Source organism: Mus pahari, chromosome 10, assembly GCF_900095145.1.
Source record: "Mus pahari chromosome 10, PAHARI_EIJ_v1.1, whole genome shotgun sequence".
NCBI lineage: Eukaryota > Metazoa > Chordata > Mammalia > Rodentia > Muridae > Mus > Mus pahari.
In genome coordinates this window covers 32,191,871-32,208,300 of record NC_034599.1, presented here as the reverse complement: position 1 = coordinate 32,208,300, position 16,430 = coordinate 32,191,871, and the positions used below count along the sequence as shown (strand labels likewise).

Below are 16,430 nucleotides of genomic sequence, written 5' to 3'. Positions count from 1 at the left end.
ACTGAATGCCGACCTTGTGCTACTTACCATTTTATTAAAACAGTTTGCTAACTAGATGCCAAGTTTTGGGGCAATCAAGGTCTCGTTTTACTATTCCCGAAGTTCACAGCCTAAGAAACACTTGTGCGATCAGTACCTATAGGAAACTGGGTTCCCAGGATTGTATTTAAGTCTGCTAAAAGCTCCAGGAAGGCCTGCTGCTCAGAGCAATCAGGGAAAGCAGACGTGGGCGCGCACTCCCCTGAGGGCACCTGCCGGAGCGTCAGCATCAGGACTTTAAACTCTTCCCTACTTCGCAGGCTAACAGCCGGGTAGGACCGGTTCTTTCCGGCTCCAGCCCCCAGCAGCCCTGAGCCACACCCGTCCTCCCAGCCCACCGCTAAGGTCCGAACCACCGCAACTTCCACACCCGGAAGTTACACGTGGCGGTGCTTTTGCGCAACTTCCGGCGGGTCTTCCTTGGGGAAATCGACTGGGAAGTGCGGAGGATCGCCATCTGTTTCTGCCTGCGCTCCATCCCCACTCCGCGACCCGGAGCTCTAGATCATGAGCGTGTTGAGCGGCCTGGCCTCCGAGCCGCGCACCCCGCTGTCCGGCAAGGCCAGGATGAAAAGGCTCCCGAGGAAGAGCCAGAACGAGAAGTACCGGCTGAAGTACCTGCGGCTGCGCAGAGCTGCTAAGGCCACGGTGTTTGTGAGTCTGGGTTTGGGTGGGGACTGTTTTCCCCACCTCAACTCTCTCAGAGGAAGAGTATCAGTCCAGCGTTAGTTGCCTCGCTTGGGGTATTAGTTCCATATCCTTGCATAAGTTATTCCTCTAGTCCTGTCTACTCCTCTATAAATAGGGACTGGAGTGCTCCGCCAGCAAACTTTAGTCATTACCTTCTTGCTACTTCGAGCCTATGGAGTGTCTTTTAAGGCGAGCACACTGAAGTGAAGCCCAGAGGGATGACTTGCCCCAACTCCAACTTGGATACCCTGATTCCAGTTTGTGATTTACTCTACACGGCCTATTTCCTAAGTACGCCCAGCCCTAACGCCAGGGCTGATGCTTTCGTAAACAGGCACCCGAATCTTTCAAAATCGTCCCGGTTGGAGCTAGCTCCCTCTGACGAGGATTCTAGGTGTTTCTGCCTTCCCTCCACCCGAAACTGAAAGTGGAACTCACATCAGGAAGCAGGCTACCTCCTCCTGCCGAGGTGTATAGACACTTCCTGGTTTAATTGTAGGGATTTAGGATTTGTTGAGTGAACTTCTTTTCCAGCCAAGAAATATTAGGGTCTAATAAATCTGATAATAGTCTAAAATAAATAGACTATTCTAGCTTAGCCAGTCACCTCAGTGCTGGCTTGGTAATAGGTATACAGTCCAAATACCCTCACATCTGAACCAGGAGTTTAACGCCTCTTTCTACAAAATCTAAGTTAAACATATTAGGTCTTTGTAGACGTATAAGGAAACATTTAACACTTGTATACGTGTCGAGGGAAATATGAGTAAATCAGGAAGTCAACACCTTAATTCACTGTTCTCTCTTGTCACCTCATGTCAGAGCTGCCTAATGCTTAAAATTCGACATTGAAAGATATTGTTGGTTTTGTTAAGTACACGAAGATCTTATGAAGCTAAAGGATCTTCGTGTACTTAATTAAACCAACGAATCCTTGAACACCAATTTGAGGCTCCACCTGTGAAACGCCAAAATAGGCATTTCCTTCAGAGCTGGTTTCAAGACTAAGCCATCAGTAAAGAATGATGGGTACTTGGGTATATGCAAATAGATGATTAATTAAGAATTTTACACACACAACTTTTTTTCATCCTTTTTTTTTTCTCTCTAAGGAATTGTTTTGTAAGACACAGTAGGTGGGATTGTCTTTGCAAGGTCAAGGCTGTGAGCATAGATAGTCTTTAGAATTCTGTAGTGGAGAACAAAAAAATTTTGAAGGGGGTCTAAATTAAATCCAAATCCTATATCCTTTCTCTGCCAAAGGCCACACTAATTGGAGTGGCCACACCCCTTGATTTGCCCAAAGAGTGCAAGCCCTTGTGTACCATCTTGTTCTGGCGTGAGCATTAAGAGTGTCCCTCTTCATCCAAAGGTGTCCCTGCAATTACCCTGCCTGTAATAGAACCCAAACACTTTGCCCTACAGATTTTTTTTAAAAGAAGTTTCTTTATTCTTATCACTATGTGTGTGCCTCTGAACACATGTAGAAGTTCATTCATTCCTCTCCTTGCACTGCAGGTTCTGGGGCTCAGATTCAAGTTATGGTGCTTGCATAGCAGGTGTCTTTCCCTGCCAAGCCAGCTACAGATGCTGTATTTACTAACAGCTCGTGCAGAGTAGAACCGCACTTCCCTGTGCAGCACACAGGGGTCTTTCAATCTCAGATATAGATCTTGTCGCCAGAAAAGAGCCTCAGTTTTTAAGTTCATTTTATGGGATTATAGTCCTTTTCTTTTTTTCTTTTCTTCCTTAAAGGAAAATGCTTCCATCTGTGATGAAATTGCTCGTCTTGAGGAAAAATTTCTTAAAGCAAAAGAAGAAAGAAGGTGAGCCAGCTTCGTTTTGCTGTTGCTGTTATTATCATTGTCATCATTATTACTGGTGCTGGTGATGAATGTGGATTGATATTATTATGGTGTCTGTTTTTTCCCCCCCTCTGGATTCCTAAATATCACAAAGCCCCTTGACCACTTGAGGCAACATAGAGGAATTCGAAACCTGTGTTGTATTTCCCCACCCAAATAACTTCCCAATCATGAAAAACAAGGGATTTAAAAAAAAAACCCACTGTTTCTCATTCTACACATATTGGTTTTGTTCTTCCCTATGCAAGCTACAGTATATGGATACCTCTAATTCAATTCGTATGAATATTCTCCAGACACCTCAGGCCTTCCACCCTAAAGGTAGAAGATCCCTGCAGGTTCAAGAGAAGCTCCAGCCATTATCTTGATTTCTTCAAGTATTAATTATCCTGCAGGGCCACATGGCCTCCGTCGCCAATAAGAACCTTATTGTGTGATCATCTTTGTGCATTAGTCTGTAATTCCCACTGCTTAAGCGGAACATTGAATTGAGAGAAAAGCAGAAGTTCATGGCTGTTCTCCCATCCCTCTCCACCCTCAGATACTTGCTGAAGAAGCTCCTCCAAATACATGCCCTAAATGAAGGGGAGCCACAGGCCGCCGCTCCTTCCCACAGCTCCAGTTTGCCCCTGCCTTATGGTGCCACCAGCTCTGTGGGAACTATGCAGGGAGCCGGGCCCAGCACTGGGGCCGAGGAACCATTTGCGAAGAAATCCAAGAAGGAGAAGAAAGAGAAGGGCAAAGAGAATAGCAAACTGGAAGGTATTTTAAGAAGAGAGTGTAGCGGTTGCCTCAGTGGCTCTACTGATAGCAAAGGCCTGGTAGAACTAACTGGTTCTGGCTGAGTAACAAGTAACCACTTGTGTTTTGTAGCACTCCCTGAAGTCCCTTGAGAAGCAAGTGGACTTAGAGCTGCTTTGGAGAGATTCTGATTAGACGTGACAGATGAGAATAAGCAGGCTTAAGGCCTCTGCCCCTCATTCTGGGCCCCTGCTCTCTGGACTGCATTCACTGCAGGGAAATGGGCAAGCCAGCCTTCTGAACACACTGCTAGCTCAGCTGCTTGTACAGTTGAAGAGAACTTAAAAGTGTAAGATTTGTAAGCAGCATATTAAACTGGTTTGTAGGCAAGTTAGATACTTGGGCTTTGGGGGAAAGGCCAGATGGCTATTTCGTGAATACAGATGGCACCTCACCTACACCGAGTGGTTCAACTTAGTGTTTTTCTCACCTTTACAATGTTATAAAAGTAGGGTGCATTCAGTAAAAATCGGACTTTTGGTTTTGTTCTTTTCTTAGAACAGTGATACGCGGTATAATATTAGTAATATCATCTAATGGCATGATGCCATAGCTCCTACACAGACCCACATTTGTAGTGACACTTGACAATCCGCAGTGTACTCTGTTACCTGATGTTTGTTAAGTTAGGTATATCACATGCATTAACATACCGTATTTTCGATTTACCTTGGGCTTATGGAATAAAATCCCATCATAAAGAACATCCATATCAATCAAGATTGGCTTTCTGCCTTTACCAGTCATGTGTAAATTTCCCCTCCCCTTGTCCCTGAAAGAGACCTAAGTGGGTGACCCCAGATTTTCATTTCAGTTCTGAAGAAAACATCCAAGAAAAAGAAAATGGAGGGAGGTGCTCGCAAGCTGGTTCGGCCCATTGCCCTGGATCCTTCAGGACAGCCTGTGTTCCCCATCGGACTAGGGGGTCTGACAGTATACAGTCTGGGGGAGGTGAGTGATTCCAGCATATGGCCAAGCTAATGAGAACCATGAGAGTGGGGTTGAGCCTTCCCTGTTCCCACTGTTCCCCTTGTTGATCCATACTAACCCCAGAAAATCTCTAGTCTCTACCAAACCAGGTCAGTTTTCTCTGCTCACAACCATCACCTTCTGTTTGTTGTGTCACTCTTTGTCAGCCCCAGAGTTCCTCTAAAGGCTACCATAGTTCACTGGGCTCTAAAGCCTTAAGTTCCAGATTAAGGAATCTTTTATAGATCATCACCAACCGACCTGGCTTCCATGATGAGAATGCCATCTATCCTGTGGGCTACTGCAGTACCCGAGTGTATGCCAGCATGAAGTGCCCAGACCAGAAGTGTCTGTATACCTGTCAGATCAAGGATGGCGGTGTACAGCCTCAGGTACTCACTGCGTTACGATTCTTATTTTCCTTTCTTTGTTCTGTTTTTTCTTGCTGTTTGGAGAACCTCCTGACCCTTGGCTTTTTAGCTACATTGCTAATTCTGGCACACTCTAAGATACTCAGGTCACCATTTATACAACACAAGAATGCAGAAGAACTGGCTAGCCTGTCACACCTACACTTTTCTGGGTGTTTGACCCGGGGTACGAATCTGTGTTTAATTCCTCTAGGTGTTGTCCTCTCCTTAAACCATAGTATTTCTATGACACATAATGTAACAGTGAAACTTAGGTTATGTGCAAGTTCATACAGGAAAGATTATTTGGTATATTGTTGCTTCACCTTAAGATACAAGGATCCTCAGGCAAAAACAGCAATTTCAGACTTACTTGGCTCACTTTCTGAAAAAGCTACCAATCGAGAAAAGTAAGGACCCTTGAGTGAAGGAGGACCTACGCCGCCTATGTGGGATAGAGCATCTCTGTTGGTGCCCTGGCAGGTGGGGCTGTTCGACATCATGTCAGCCACACAGCAGTGCTCCACAGAAAGTACACTGGTAGGAAAACTTAGCATTGTACAGTGTACCATGTTTTAACATCTGTAAGTTCAGTTCATTAGCAGTCAGGGTCTCAGTAGAATTTTAATGAAAATTTACAACCTGATTCTTAATTTCCTCTTAGGGACAAATAAAATACTACTACTAATAATAATAATGATGATGTTCTTAGGTCACCAAACAAGATTCTATTCTTAAGTATTAATATGATTTGTGATAAAAATTCAGCTTGAATTTTTTCCTACATGGAGTAATTTTAGTTTCTTAATATCTGGTACTGGCAAAGATAAAGAAAAGCAAATACGTTGCTGTTTGTAAACTGGTAATGTGTTCTTTGGCCCAGAGTATTTATTTCTAAGTACTCTTTTGTTTCCCAGAGAAATAGAGGATAGCATGGAACAGTGTATCTCGTTTCTTTAAATACCATTTGTATTTAGACTTGGGGCTATTAGTGGAAAGAAAGGTATGCAGCAAAGGTCAGGGCTGACCATTGGCCAAAGATCAGAGATGTAGAGAACCAGACATCCTGGGATGGTCTGTCTCCATGCATTTGGCTTTTGCGGCATTATAAGAGCGCCTGTGCCCATCTCCTAGCTGGATGTGCTGCAGCTTCAGCTCTAGAGACTGGGGATGTTTATAGGAATCATAAAGCTTTACTCTTCCTCCCTCGCAAATTGACCTAATTGTTCCTCTGTCACTTCAGTTTGAAATCGTTCCTGAAGATGACCCCCAGAATACCATCGTCGGCTCCTCTGCAGATGCCTGTTATGAAGAACTGCTCAGGACCATCAGTGCCACAACGTAAGTTGGCCACCAGCTTGAGGACACACTAAAAGGATCGCTGTTGGTACAGTTAAGACCTTTTCTCTCAGTGCTTGGAGATCTGCTTTATAAGTAAGCTATATCCTTCAGACTCCATGGTAGCTAACCTCCCAGTATAATAGGAATGCTTAAAGGGAACATCTGGTCATGCCCCCATTCCAGTCTTAAGCCTGTCTTCATCTCCTAAGCTCTCGAGTTAAAGTTCTCTCTCTTGCATAGGGGAAAACTGATGCCTAACCCACTTTCATGCGGTGCCGACTTCTTTGGGTTTTCTCATCCAACCATCCACAACCTGATTCAGAGTTGTCCAGAAGCTCAAAACTGTGTCAAGTAAGTGTGAGCAAACCTGTTTCATTGATAGGTACCCATTTGCCAACTAACCGGTGCCCAAAAATGGCAGCTACTGCTTATTGGTGTGTGAGTTTCTGTGTCAAAGGTATGCTTGCTTCTTAACCAGTATGCTGCAACATTGACCCACTTACCCATGTAGACAGTTGAGCAGGAGCCAGTTACCTGGTGTGCTTTAAGTAGGTTGGTTGCTCCTTACCCAGAATGTTTGAGATGAGAAGTGTTTCAGATGCGGTTTACTGTTTATAGGTTTCTAAATACTTTATATGGTGAACCAGGCATGATGGTGCAAACCTTAAATTCCCACTCAGGGAGCAGAGGCAGGTGGATCTCTGAATTCAGGGCCAACCTGGTCTTCAGATAAGTTACAAGAAATCCAGATATACACATTACATATATACCCTGGACATAGTATTTTAGTGTACTTCATTTTAACTGTGCCCATCCGTGAGGTATAGAATCTATGGCTTTTCATAATTGCTAAGAATGTTTTAGAGTATTTTGAATTCTCAGTATACACCATTTTCTGTGTGTGCTGTGGAGCAATGTTGTCTGTCACCAGAGGCTTGCCTATTCAAGTTTGCTTGGGTTGTTTTTCTTAGCTGATGTTTCTTGTGTATATAGCAGAGAAGACCTAATTCAAAAGAATAAGAATAACCTGATCCCTTTGATAGAAAGTGTTATTATGGACTAACAAACAGCTGTCAAGAATGATGCCCTTTGGTCCACAGTTACCAGTGGGTGAAATTTGATGCGTGCAAACCCAGGAAGGGGCAGCTCTCTCAGGAACTGCCAGAGAATGATGCAGCTATGAGCCTTGAAGCCTTTCAGACACAGGCGTTTGATGACGACCATGATGATTCCATTCTGCCAGGTATTTTTGCCTTTCTGGTTTGAAAACTGACCATCTTTAGTTTTCTGTATCCTCATCGCATATTGCTAGGTAGTAACTGAGCCAGCCATAGACTGGAGTAAGGGAGATCTGAAGCCAGCCTGGGGCTCCCATGTTACAGAACATGCTGAGAAACTTCACTGCCTCCTCTGTAGCTTAAGTGAGACTGAGTGGAAACTGGGAGGGTTTGACTTGAGGTGAAGTCAAAGATCAGTGGTGGCTTTGGCCCTACATGTGATGTCTGGATTATTTCTCGTAAATGGAAAGTGATCAGGGACTCAGGAATATTAGGGTCATGCAGGATTTGTGTGTATGACAAATCACCAGAGTAACTCTTTTTTTTTTTTTTTTTTTTTTTTTTTAAGTAAATAGCAGTTTGCTTATTTTACCAACTAAGGGCAAAATAGGATTGGCTTTTACAAGTGTAAGGAATTAAGAGGCTGTGTATGCATCCCAGCAAAATAGGCCTGAGATTCCCAGACAATGGTTCGATTAAAGAATTGTCTTTTTCCAGGCTCCCTGGACCTCCCTGAGCTTCAGCATGAGGCCTTTGTGTCATCTTACCAGCCAGAGTTCCTGACACACGAACCCTTGGTTGACACTGACCTGCAGCACCTGAAATCTCCATCCCAGTGTAGCCCAATTCAGTCTTCAGATTGAACAGGAAAGGGGTGGAGCCCACTGCCTTCACCTCACTATGAGTTTTAAACTAAAACTCACTCTGTGGAAGAAGGCAGCAGCTGAGAAACAGGGAAGATACACGTTTCATCGTGGATGTTCATTCCTGTGCTAACAGTGTGCCCCAGGATAAACCTCAGTTGCTTTTACTTTTACTAATAAATATATCTTGGCAGTTTCAGTTATTTGTGTCTTCTTGTAGTCAGGATATGATCATTTTTTTGTTTACCTCTCCCTGAGATGAACTTAGGTCTTTATAAAGGCACTTAAGTCTGTTGGGCTGCTATAACAAAATACAATAAGCCAGGTAGCTTATAGACAGCGAATTTATCTTTCAAGAGATTGGGGGCCTAGGAAGTCAAAGTCCAAGATGTCTGGTGATAGCTTGCCCCCTGGTTCTTAGATCACTGTCTTACTCCGACTGCATGGTGGGAGGGAGTTCTTGGATCCCTTTTATAAGGGAACTAATTCTATGCAGAGTCATTCTGGCCTACCCTCCTCCCAAGGCTATAACTGTAATATCACAGAGGGCTTAGAACTAACAAATTGAGTCCGTGGCAGCTGCCGATTCGTGACATACACAGATGCTGAAAATTCAGTATTCTTGATTCTGATCCTAGTTAGGCGGATCAGATCATCAACCCCTGCAACCCAGACCCCAGCTTTATTTTCTTGTATCAGTAGAACAAGGTCTCTGTTTATTCCCAAACTAGGATAAAGTCATCTTTACTCACTTCCTTATTAAGAATGCACTTTATCCACTGTTAACACATGTTCAGATATGACATGTTTGAGGATTAGGTCCCTTCTTCCATATAGACCCATTGTCATCTTAGTTTGACACAGTCGTACTTTTTGGACCCTACATAACACCATTAAAGGGTGGGGGTAGGGGTGGTCGGGCTTGTAAAAAATGTCTTTGGAATAGGTTCTCACTTCTAGTCTTGGCTGCCTTTCCTTGGAAAATAAAGCTGAGGCCTGGGTTGCGGGGGCTGGTGATCTGATATTCCTAACTAGGATCAGAATCAATGCTGGATTTCCATTGCTTGGATACATTCACCTGTAGGCCTGGCCCTAAATGAAACTTAGGTTATCTCTTACTCAGGTTATAGTCCAATGTGCCAATATTTTTATATAATAAAAGGAGCATGCTCTAGTAAACTGATATAAAACCACAACCAGTTTGGAGCACCACCCTCCTGTGTTCTCTCCTCTTCTGGTCTGGTAGATGTGCGGCTGTAAGCAGCCGAGTAACGTGGTGCACTGATGTACAGTCCGGTGGATTATCACAAGTTTACAACTTTTGAACTAAAAACTTTTAATCCATTAACTGCATACATTTATGGAGTTGCTGAGTGCAGTGACACATGCCTTTAATCTGAGTACTTTGGAGGTAGAGGGAGCCGAATTCAAGGCCATCCTGGTCCACATAGTTCCAGGGCAACCAGAGCTATATAGTCTCAGAAAAAAAAAATTACAAACAAAAATTAAGGAGTTGGTCAGCACCTGTACCTTTTTAAAGCAAAATAATTTGAGAAAGTTCACATCCTACTAAAATACATCAAACTGGAAAGGTTGCTTTCAACTATAGGATGTATATTATTTACATATGCTATAGGAAACAGAATATGCCAGGCCAATGTTCAGCAGGGCAGTGTTTCTCCTTCAGTTAAAATTCTCTCCATTTGGAGAAATACATAACCCCCACACAATGTTTTAAAGTATTCAACCACTAAAAATTTGGCTCATTCATGACTTCATTAACGCATATACTAACGTAGCACAGAGTATGTGCTATATGTACCAATTATTGGATGTGGTACGCTGATGTACAATCCAGGAAATTTATCACAAGTGAATTATTGAGGACCTTGGGTTTGGGGTTCCTCACTACTCTTGGTCATCGTTGACTAACACCAGGGCGTTGCAGGACAGACAGGAAGGTTTTACTTTTTCTCAGGAACTGATGGTTACTAGATTGGTGTTCTCATGGGGCCAGATGCAGAGAAAACATTAGAAGATAAATGCAGGCTAGAAATCCTCAGAGGTCAAAGGCCTCTGCAGAATGTATAGGTTTTGGTTTTTTCTTTGTTTTTAACCAAGTAAACTCCTGACACATCTCTCTTATTCCTGACACATCTCTCTTTCTCCTGACACATCTCTTTCTCCTGACACATCTCTCTTGCTGTTTCTAATGGCCACAGAGCCCCAGAAAATGGTGGGAAGTCCTCATTGCTTCAGTTCCCACTTTCTCACATCAAAGAACAAAAGATCTGTGCACAGGTGACAGTTACACTCCTCTCCCATGCTTCAAGGGCACAGTGTAAGTCTGTCCCTAACAGTTTGACTGGGTATATGGACATATCACTAATTATACTTTTCTTTCTTCTTTGTGGGGTGGGGAGGGTCAAGACTGTGTTTCTCTAGGTAACTGGCTATCCTAGAACTCATTCTGTAGAGCAGCTCACCTCTGCCTCCTGAGTGCTGGGATTAGTGTGCGCCACCATGCTGAACTTATTTCCAGTTTCTAAGAGGTACACTTTTCACAGTTGGCAGCAGCTGTCTTTAACCAAATGGTAAACTACAAAATCACCTTTGGCTCGCCAGCACTGTGGGTCTATAAGCATATTCTGTAACTTTCAGCCTAACTTTTTCCTTCAGAGGGGATTAGCCTTAGTTGAACTTTTACCTCAGGGACCTAAGACTTACATTTAAGGAGTTATTTGCCCCAAGCACATCTACTTCCGTGTGTCCCTGTGCCTGCGATTTCCCCACCCTCTGCCTGAAAACCTGCGGTGGGCTCTCTTTATTCCTTAAGGCCGCTCCTTAGCACTTGCCAATATGCAGAGATTCCCTTTAGAGTAAGAGGTAGGCTGAAAACAGTTTTGAAGAGCATAGTGATACAAACACATGGTCTGTCTAAGGTGACCCGAAAGACTTGTCATGGTGTAGTAAGGTTTGATGAGAGAAATATTTCACAGATGGTAACGTGCATAGCCATTTTCAGGGGACTGTAAAGAACATACAAGCACCAGCCTCACAGCCTTTAAAGTCCCTTGCTGGTCTGAGAGTCCACAGTTCTGGAAGAAGGGCAAGAATAGGGCACTTCGAGCTGGGCGTGGTAGTGCATGCCTTTAATCCCAGCACTCGGGAGGCAGAGGCAGGCGGATTTCTGAGTTCGAGGCCAGCCTGGTCTACAGAGTGAGTTCCAGGACAGCCAGGGCTACACAGAGAAACCCTGTCTCGAAAAAAAAAAAAAAAAAAAAGAATAGGGCACTTCACTCCCACTAATACCAAGGAAGTGAATGCTAGTAAGGACCAATGATATAGTTGAGAATTAGGCCAGCACAGAGGCTTAAGCTAACTAGAGGACAGAGATGAGCATTTCAAGTGTCTGCTAGCCAGTGCTTATGTCAGAATACAGGAGCAGCCATATGCTAGCTGGGAGCTATTCAATGAGGTGGCTATCCCATTGCCCTTAAAAATGGCAGTCATCATTTAAAGTCCTGCATACCCAAACAAAAGGACTTGCCCTTGTATAGAAGAGTGAGCACTACTCCAAATGTCCTTAGATACCCCTGTGTGAAATTCGAGCAACGAAGGGAGGAGCTGGCAAGATACTGCTGGTGTGGTAAACGGCACATTGCTTATATTCACAGGGCCATGTGGTCCAGGCATAGCGAACAGCAACCACGGTGTCAAGACAAGCATTGATATCCAAAATCAGGGTCTGGGTGGAGAAAGTGTTCACAGGAGCTGGAAGCCATTTGCAATGATGGTCACTACAACAGGAGATCTAATAAGAGAAAAACAGAAAGGCCAGGCAAGTTAGAAGATTGTACCAAAAAACTGGGAACTCCTCCTTCAGATACTCTAGCAAGGGGAGAAAATAAGGCCATTCTGAGCCAAAGACCAGTTTCCTACAGTAATAAGAACCTGTACCAGACTGTGTCTGTTTGCAGAGCCAAAAGTTAATTACAGATGTTCATGTAAGCTAAAGATATAGCTTGGAAGAGCACATGCCTAACATGTGTAAGGTCCTGGGTTTGATCCCAACACAAAAAAGGAACTATAATGTTCAAGTGGTTAAATAATTAAAATCAATTAAATAAAATACTAACTTATTGAGGGAGACAAGGAAGAATCATCAGGTATTCAGAGATAGGACTCCTGAGCATTTCTCTAGTGGTCCCTTCCTCCTGACAGCAAAGCCAGCAGGAACACGTGAGGTAGGAGCCCCACTGTGGCCCTCTAGCACTCCCGAAGGAGCTAGGTACTCAGAGGACACAAAGCAGCCATGGCCACTGAACCTTTAGTTAGGGTTAGAAAGCAAGCAATCCAGGACCCAAAGACTAAATTCTGTCCTAACCTCAACTGTTATCCAGGGCCAGGTAAAAGACAGACCACCAGCTAACAAAGGAGAGAGTACAGTACACAGACCCTTCTTGACAGTCTCCTAAGTTCACCTTAAGCCTCCGTGGAAGAAACCAGAGGACAGACACTGACTAGGCATCTGGGGTGTATGGACCCCTCAGCCCTAAACTGCATGAAGACTGCCTGTCACTATTGTTGCATCTGCTCCAGTCCTCTTTCTACACATTGTCTCCTAGCCTGGTGACCTCCGAGTTCCCAAAGGAATGTCACTCCCATCTAGGAATGTCTCTACCTTCAACTATAAAAGATTCAAATTCATCTCTCTAATAAATGGCCCAGCTCCACATGAGTGAACCCTGCTGGACAGTGGCAGAAAGCAGACTTGCTACATTAACTCATACTAAGCTGGAATCACCAAACTTAAGCTTTTCAAAGAAGATGCTAAACTCTTAAAACTTTCCAGCTTTAGCAAAGTGCAACAAAAGAGACAACCAAGGTTTAGGGGATTACTTTAAAGCAATGATAGTTTTACAGATAAAAGTACAAATGAGGCAATTCTCTAAGCCAAGGTGGCTGCTCTGAGAAAGGATATAGAAAAGGAGTATGGTTTATTAGGGGCTAATAAAATAATTTTCCCTTCCTTGGTTGCACTATCAAACTGGTGTGCAAACAAATGATCAATAGTTGTGCATTTGGCCCTCTGAGATGAGCTTATCACCACCCCAGCCAACTAGCATCGTCACACGGCAGGGATGGAAAGAGCCTCAGTACCACAAAGATTAACCCTTCTTTTCTTTTCATCCTGCTATTCTCACCTCAAAGGTCTTGTTATCTTGCGTTTGCACCTGGATTTCCTGGTCATATGTGAGGTTGAGCAGGCCATGGAGAGCCAAGAGTTCTATCTTCTTAGGTAGTGGTCCTTGAAAGGTCAAATTTTTCTCACCATATGCCACAGCTCGAGCACCCAAGTGCAGGCGATAGGCCACAGTCTGTTTGTCTCGAGGGTGGATGCTACAGGGTAAAAAAAAAAAAAAAAAAAAAACAAGTAGATGGTGGCTTTGAGCTAACAACCACATAAAGGAGAGCATTCAGAACACTCAAGGATAAAATAAATAATTCTTCAAAGATGTACTTATTTTTATGTGTAAGAAAGTTTTGCCCACATGTATGTCTGCAGCACATGCATATGTAGAGACCAAGAGAGGATATCAGATCTTCTGCAAGTGGAGTTACAGACAGGAGCCACCATGCAAGGTCCGAGAACCAAAATGCGGGCCTCTGGAAGAATGGTAAATGTTCCTAACCACTGAGGCATCTCTCTAGCCCCTAAAATCTTCTAGTTAATTAGTTAGTTAGTTAGTTAGTTAGTTAGTTAGTTAGTTAAAGGAGAAAGAGGAAGGGAAGGAAGAATTTCTGGGTATGGTGGCACATACCTGTAATTGCAGCAATTATGTGGCAGAGGCAGAAAGATCACAAGTTCAAGGCCAGTCTGGTCAACACAGTGGGATCCTGTCTCAAAATGCTAAAGGAGAAAGGGGCGGGGCAAAGAAAGAAAAGAAGACCGAGAAACAGAAGAGGAAACAAAGGTTAAAAGTTGGCTGAAATCCATGCTCAGTGGCTAGTGACCTTAAGAACAATAGTGCTAACCAGACATGAAGCTCTGGCCTTCAGTGGGTTTAGAACCTTACAGCAACAGAGGGCTAGATGGAAAAGGAGTAAGAAGGACAGAGTAGAAGGGAATGGACTGGACGGTTAGGGATATTGTGTGCCAGTGATCTCTACTGAGATGTTCTTAATTTGAGTCTGTCTGCCTTTTATTTGTTCAATAAATATTACCAAGTTTCTTCTATAATCTAAAGGAATTGTATGAGGCTTCATTTCACATTTGAAGTCTTGTATCCTACAGCAGTATTCATTGGAGCAGACAACAAAAATGCTACCCATGCTGAGTCCGTGTGAGAATCCCATGGCCTACTCTCACTGAAGGTGCTTATTATATTCATGACTTAGTTTACTGGTGCAGTGTAAGCAAGTGACTTGTGTGGTATGCTGACTAGTTTTATGTTGTCTCAGCACAGCTCAAGTCATTTTAGAAAAGAGAACCTCAGTTGAAAAAATGCTCCTACCAGATTGGCCTGTAGAAAACCAGTAATGAATTTTCTTGGTTGATGATTGATGTGAGCAGAGCCACCCCTGGGCTGGTAGTCCTGGGTTCTATAAGAAAGCAGGCTAAGCAAGCCATGGGGAGCAAGCCAGTAAGCAGTAAGTTTCTACATGACCTCTGCATCAGCTTCTGCCACTAGGTTCCTGTCCTGCCTAAGTTTCTGCCCTAACTCCCTTTGATGATGGAGTGTGATGTAGAACTGTCTGTTGGGGCTGGAAAGATAGCTCAGTCATTAAAGGCTAGGCTCACAACCAAAAATATAAGAACTGTACGCTGAAATAAAACCTTTCTTATCCAAGTAGCCTTTGGCCATGGTATTTTGCATAGAAACCTTCACTAATATATGTAGCTTCTGGATGACAGCACTTATTGCCAAATATAAGACTTCGAAGTTATGATGGAAGAAAGATAAACTTGGAGACTCATTTTTCAGTGATGAACTAGGAGCTAAGGAGCTACATCCCAACTCTCTGGAGATGTTTGCTCTGAATCTGTGAGCAAAGTGTCTATTGATCTGCTTCGATGGAGTGTAAGCATGACTAGTTTTGTTGCATCAACCACTAAGGTAAGTACAGAGGGGGCTTTGTTTGGTTAACTGGTCAGGGTTTCTGAGAGGCGGAATGGGGCGTGGGGGACTTATGCTTTGATTTGGGTTATTGCAGCCCATCCCAGCATAGATGACATCTAAGCTCCAACCCCTAGTCTAATGCATCCCATTACAAGTGAACATCATAGGGAAAGACTCCAGGCAAGGACATTCACAGGCAACCCAAAGCTGAAGAGGCAACCATACCTCCCAAAAGGTGAGTCTCTATCACAGAGATCCATAGCCACAGCCATAAAAGTATTGGGCATCTTCGGGTTGGGGACATAGCCGAAGTCTGCTGTTTGATGCCAACGGATCTCGGGAAATCCATAATCTGATGAGTTCTTTAACATGTATGAAGACAGCTAAAAAAAAAAAAAAAAACCAGAAGAGGAGGAGGAGGAAAGAGAGAGAAAGAGAAAGAGAAAGAGAGAAAAGAAACAAACAAACAAACAAACAAACTATTATTTTTATTGCTTTGGACCCCTGGATGCTTCTCATTTACAATTTGCTTCTGCTCCACTGTTTTGTCCAAACATTCAAGTATTTCCTGAGCATTTCACATTGTTCAGGGTAGTCTCCCACAACCACATGGCCTTCTACAATGTACTCAATCCAGGCTGGCCCTGCGGTTTGCTGATTAATTGAATGTGGCAGGATTTTTATGCAATTTCTGAGCCTTTCCCCAGAGACCACTGCTTGTAGCTTCATGCTCTTGAAACCATGTATTGGCCATGATAGGACAAAAATGTCCAGCTACTCTGTTGGAGAAATTGTAAAGAGAGGAAACTTGGACAGCTTATGGAGACAGCTAGAAATACCAGCTAAGGGAGCCAGTCATGTTCATTCTAGATCCTATCATTAAATTATGGCCACACAGCCAGGAAATGGTAGCACACACCTTTAATCATGGGACTTAGGAGGCAGAAGCAGTCAGACCTCTGAGAATGAGGCCAGCCTGGTCTACAGAGTGAGTTCTAAGATGCCCAAGGCTACACACAGAAACCCAGTCTCAAAAAAAAAAAAAAAAAAATTATGGTGACACAAGCACATCTTACAACACACAGGACAGAGATGAACTAGTCCATGGACTATAAGTAGATAACATTTTAAGCTACTGATATAGGGTAATTTGCTACAAAGCAATAGGGAACTGATAGATGGGTGTGCATCAGGGGGCTAGGCACTACAGGGAAGTCCATCCACTCTGTATGTGGCAAGTCGCAAAAGACTCATTTCTTCACTCCTTACA

At 43.6% G+C, this 16,430-nt stretch overlaps 2 protein-coding genes across 4 annotated transcripts in view; one reads left to right on the top strand and one right to left on the bottom strand.

Moving 5' to 3' along the window:
• Positions 1-391: 391 nt before the first annotated feature.
• Tbrg1 (transforming growth factor beta regulator 1) lies at positions 392-8,235 on the top strand. The gene is made up of 9 exons (XM_021206563.2): positions 392-693; positions 2,485-2,555; positions 3,136-3,356; positions 4,210-4,346; positions 4,610-4,756; positions 6,018-6,115; positions 6,356-6,466; positions 7,216-7,358; positions 7,891-8,235. The coding sequence occupies exons 1-9, from the start codon at positions 547-549 to the stop codon at positions 8,034-8,036; spliced, it is 1,221 nt and encodes a 406-aa protein (XP_021062222.1). The 5' UTR covers positions 392-546; the 3' UTR covers positions 8,037-8,235.
• Positions 8,236-11,293: 3,058 nt separating this feature from the next.
• The window catches only part of Siae (sialic acid acetylesterase), a 35,776-nt gene continuing 30,639 nt past the window's right edge, over positions 11,294-16,430 (bottom strand). For all 3 annotated transcript variants that reach the window (XM_029543240.1, XM_029543241.1, XM_021207562.2), the window contains exons 8-10: positions 15,386-15,543; positions 13,244-13,439; positions 11,294-11,850 (exon numbers count right to left, since the gene is read on the bottom strand). In XM_029543240.1, coding sequence (XP_029399100.1) covers positions 11,623-11,850; positions 13,244-13,439; positions 15,386-15,543 — 582 coding nt within the window. In that variant the 3' untranslated portion in view covers positions 11,294-11,622. The remainder of the gene's footprint in view (positions 11,851-13,243; positions 13,440-15,385; positions 15,544-16,430) is intronic.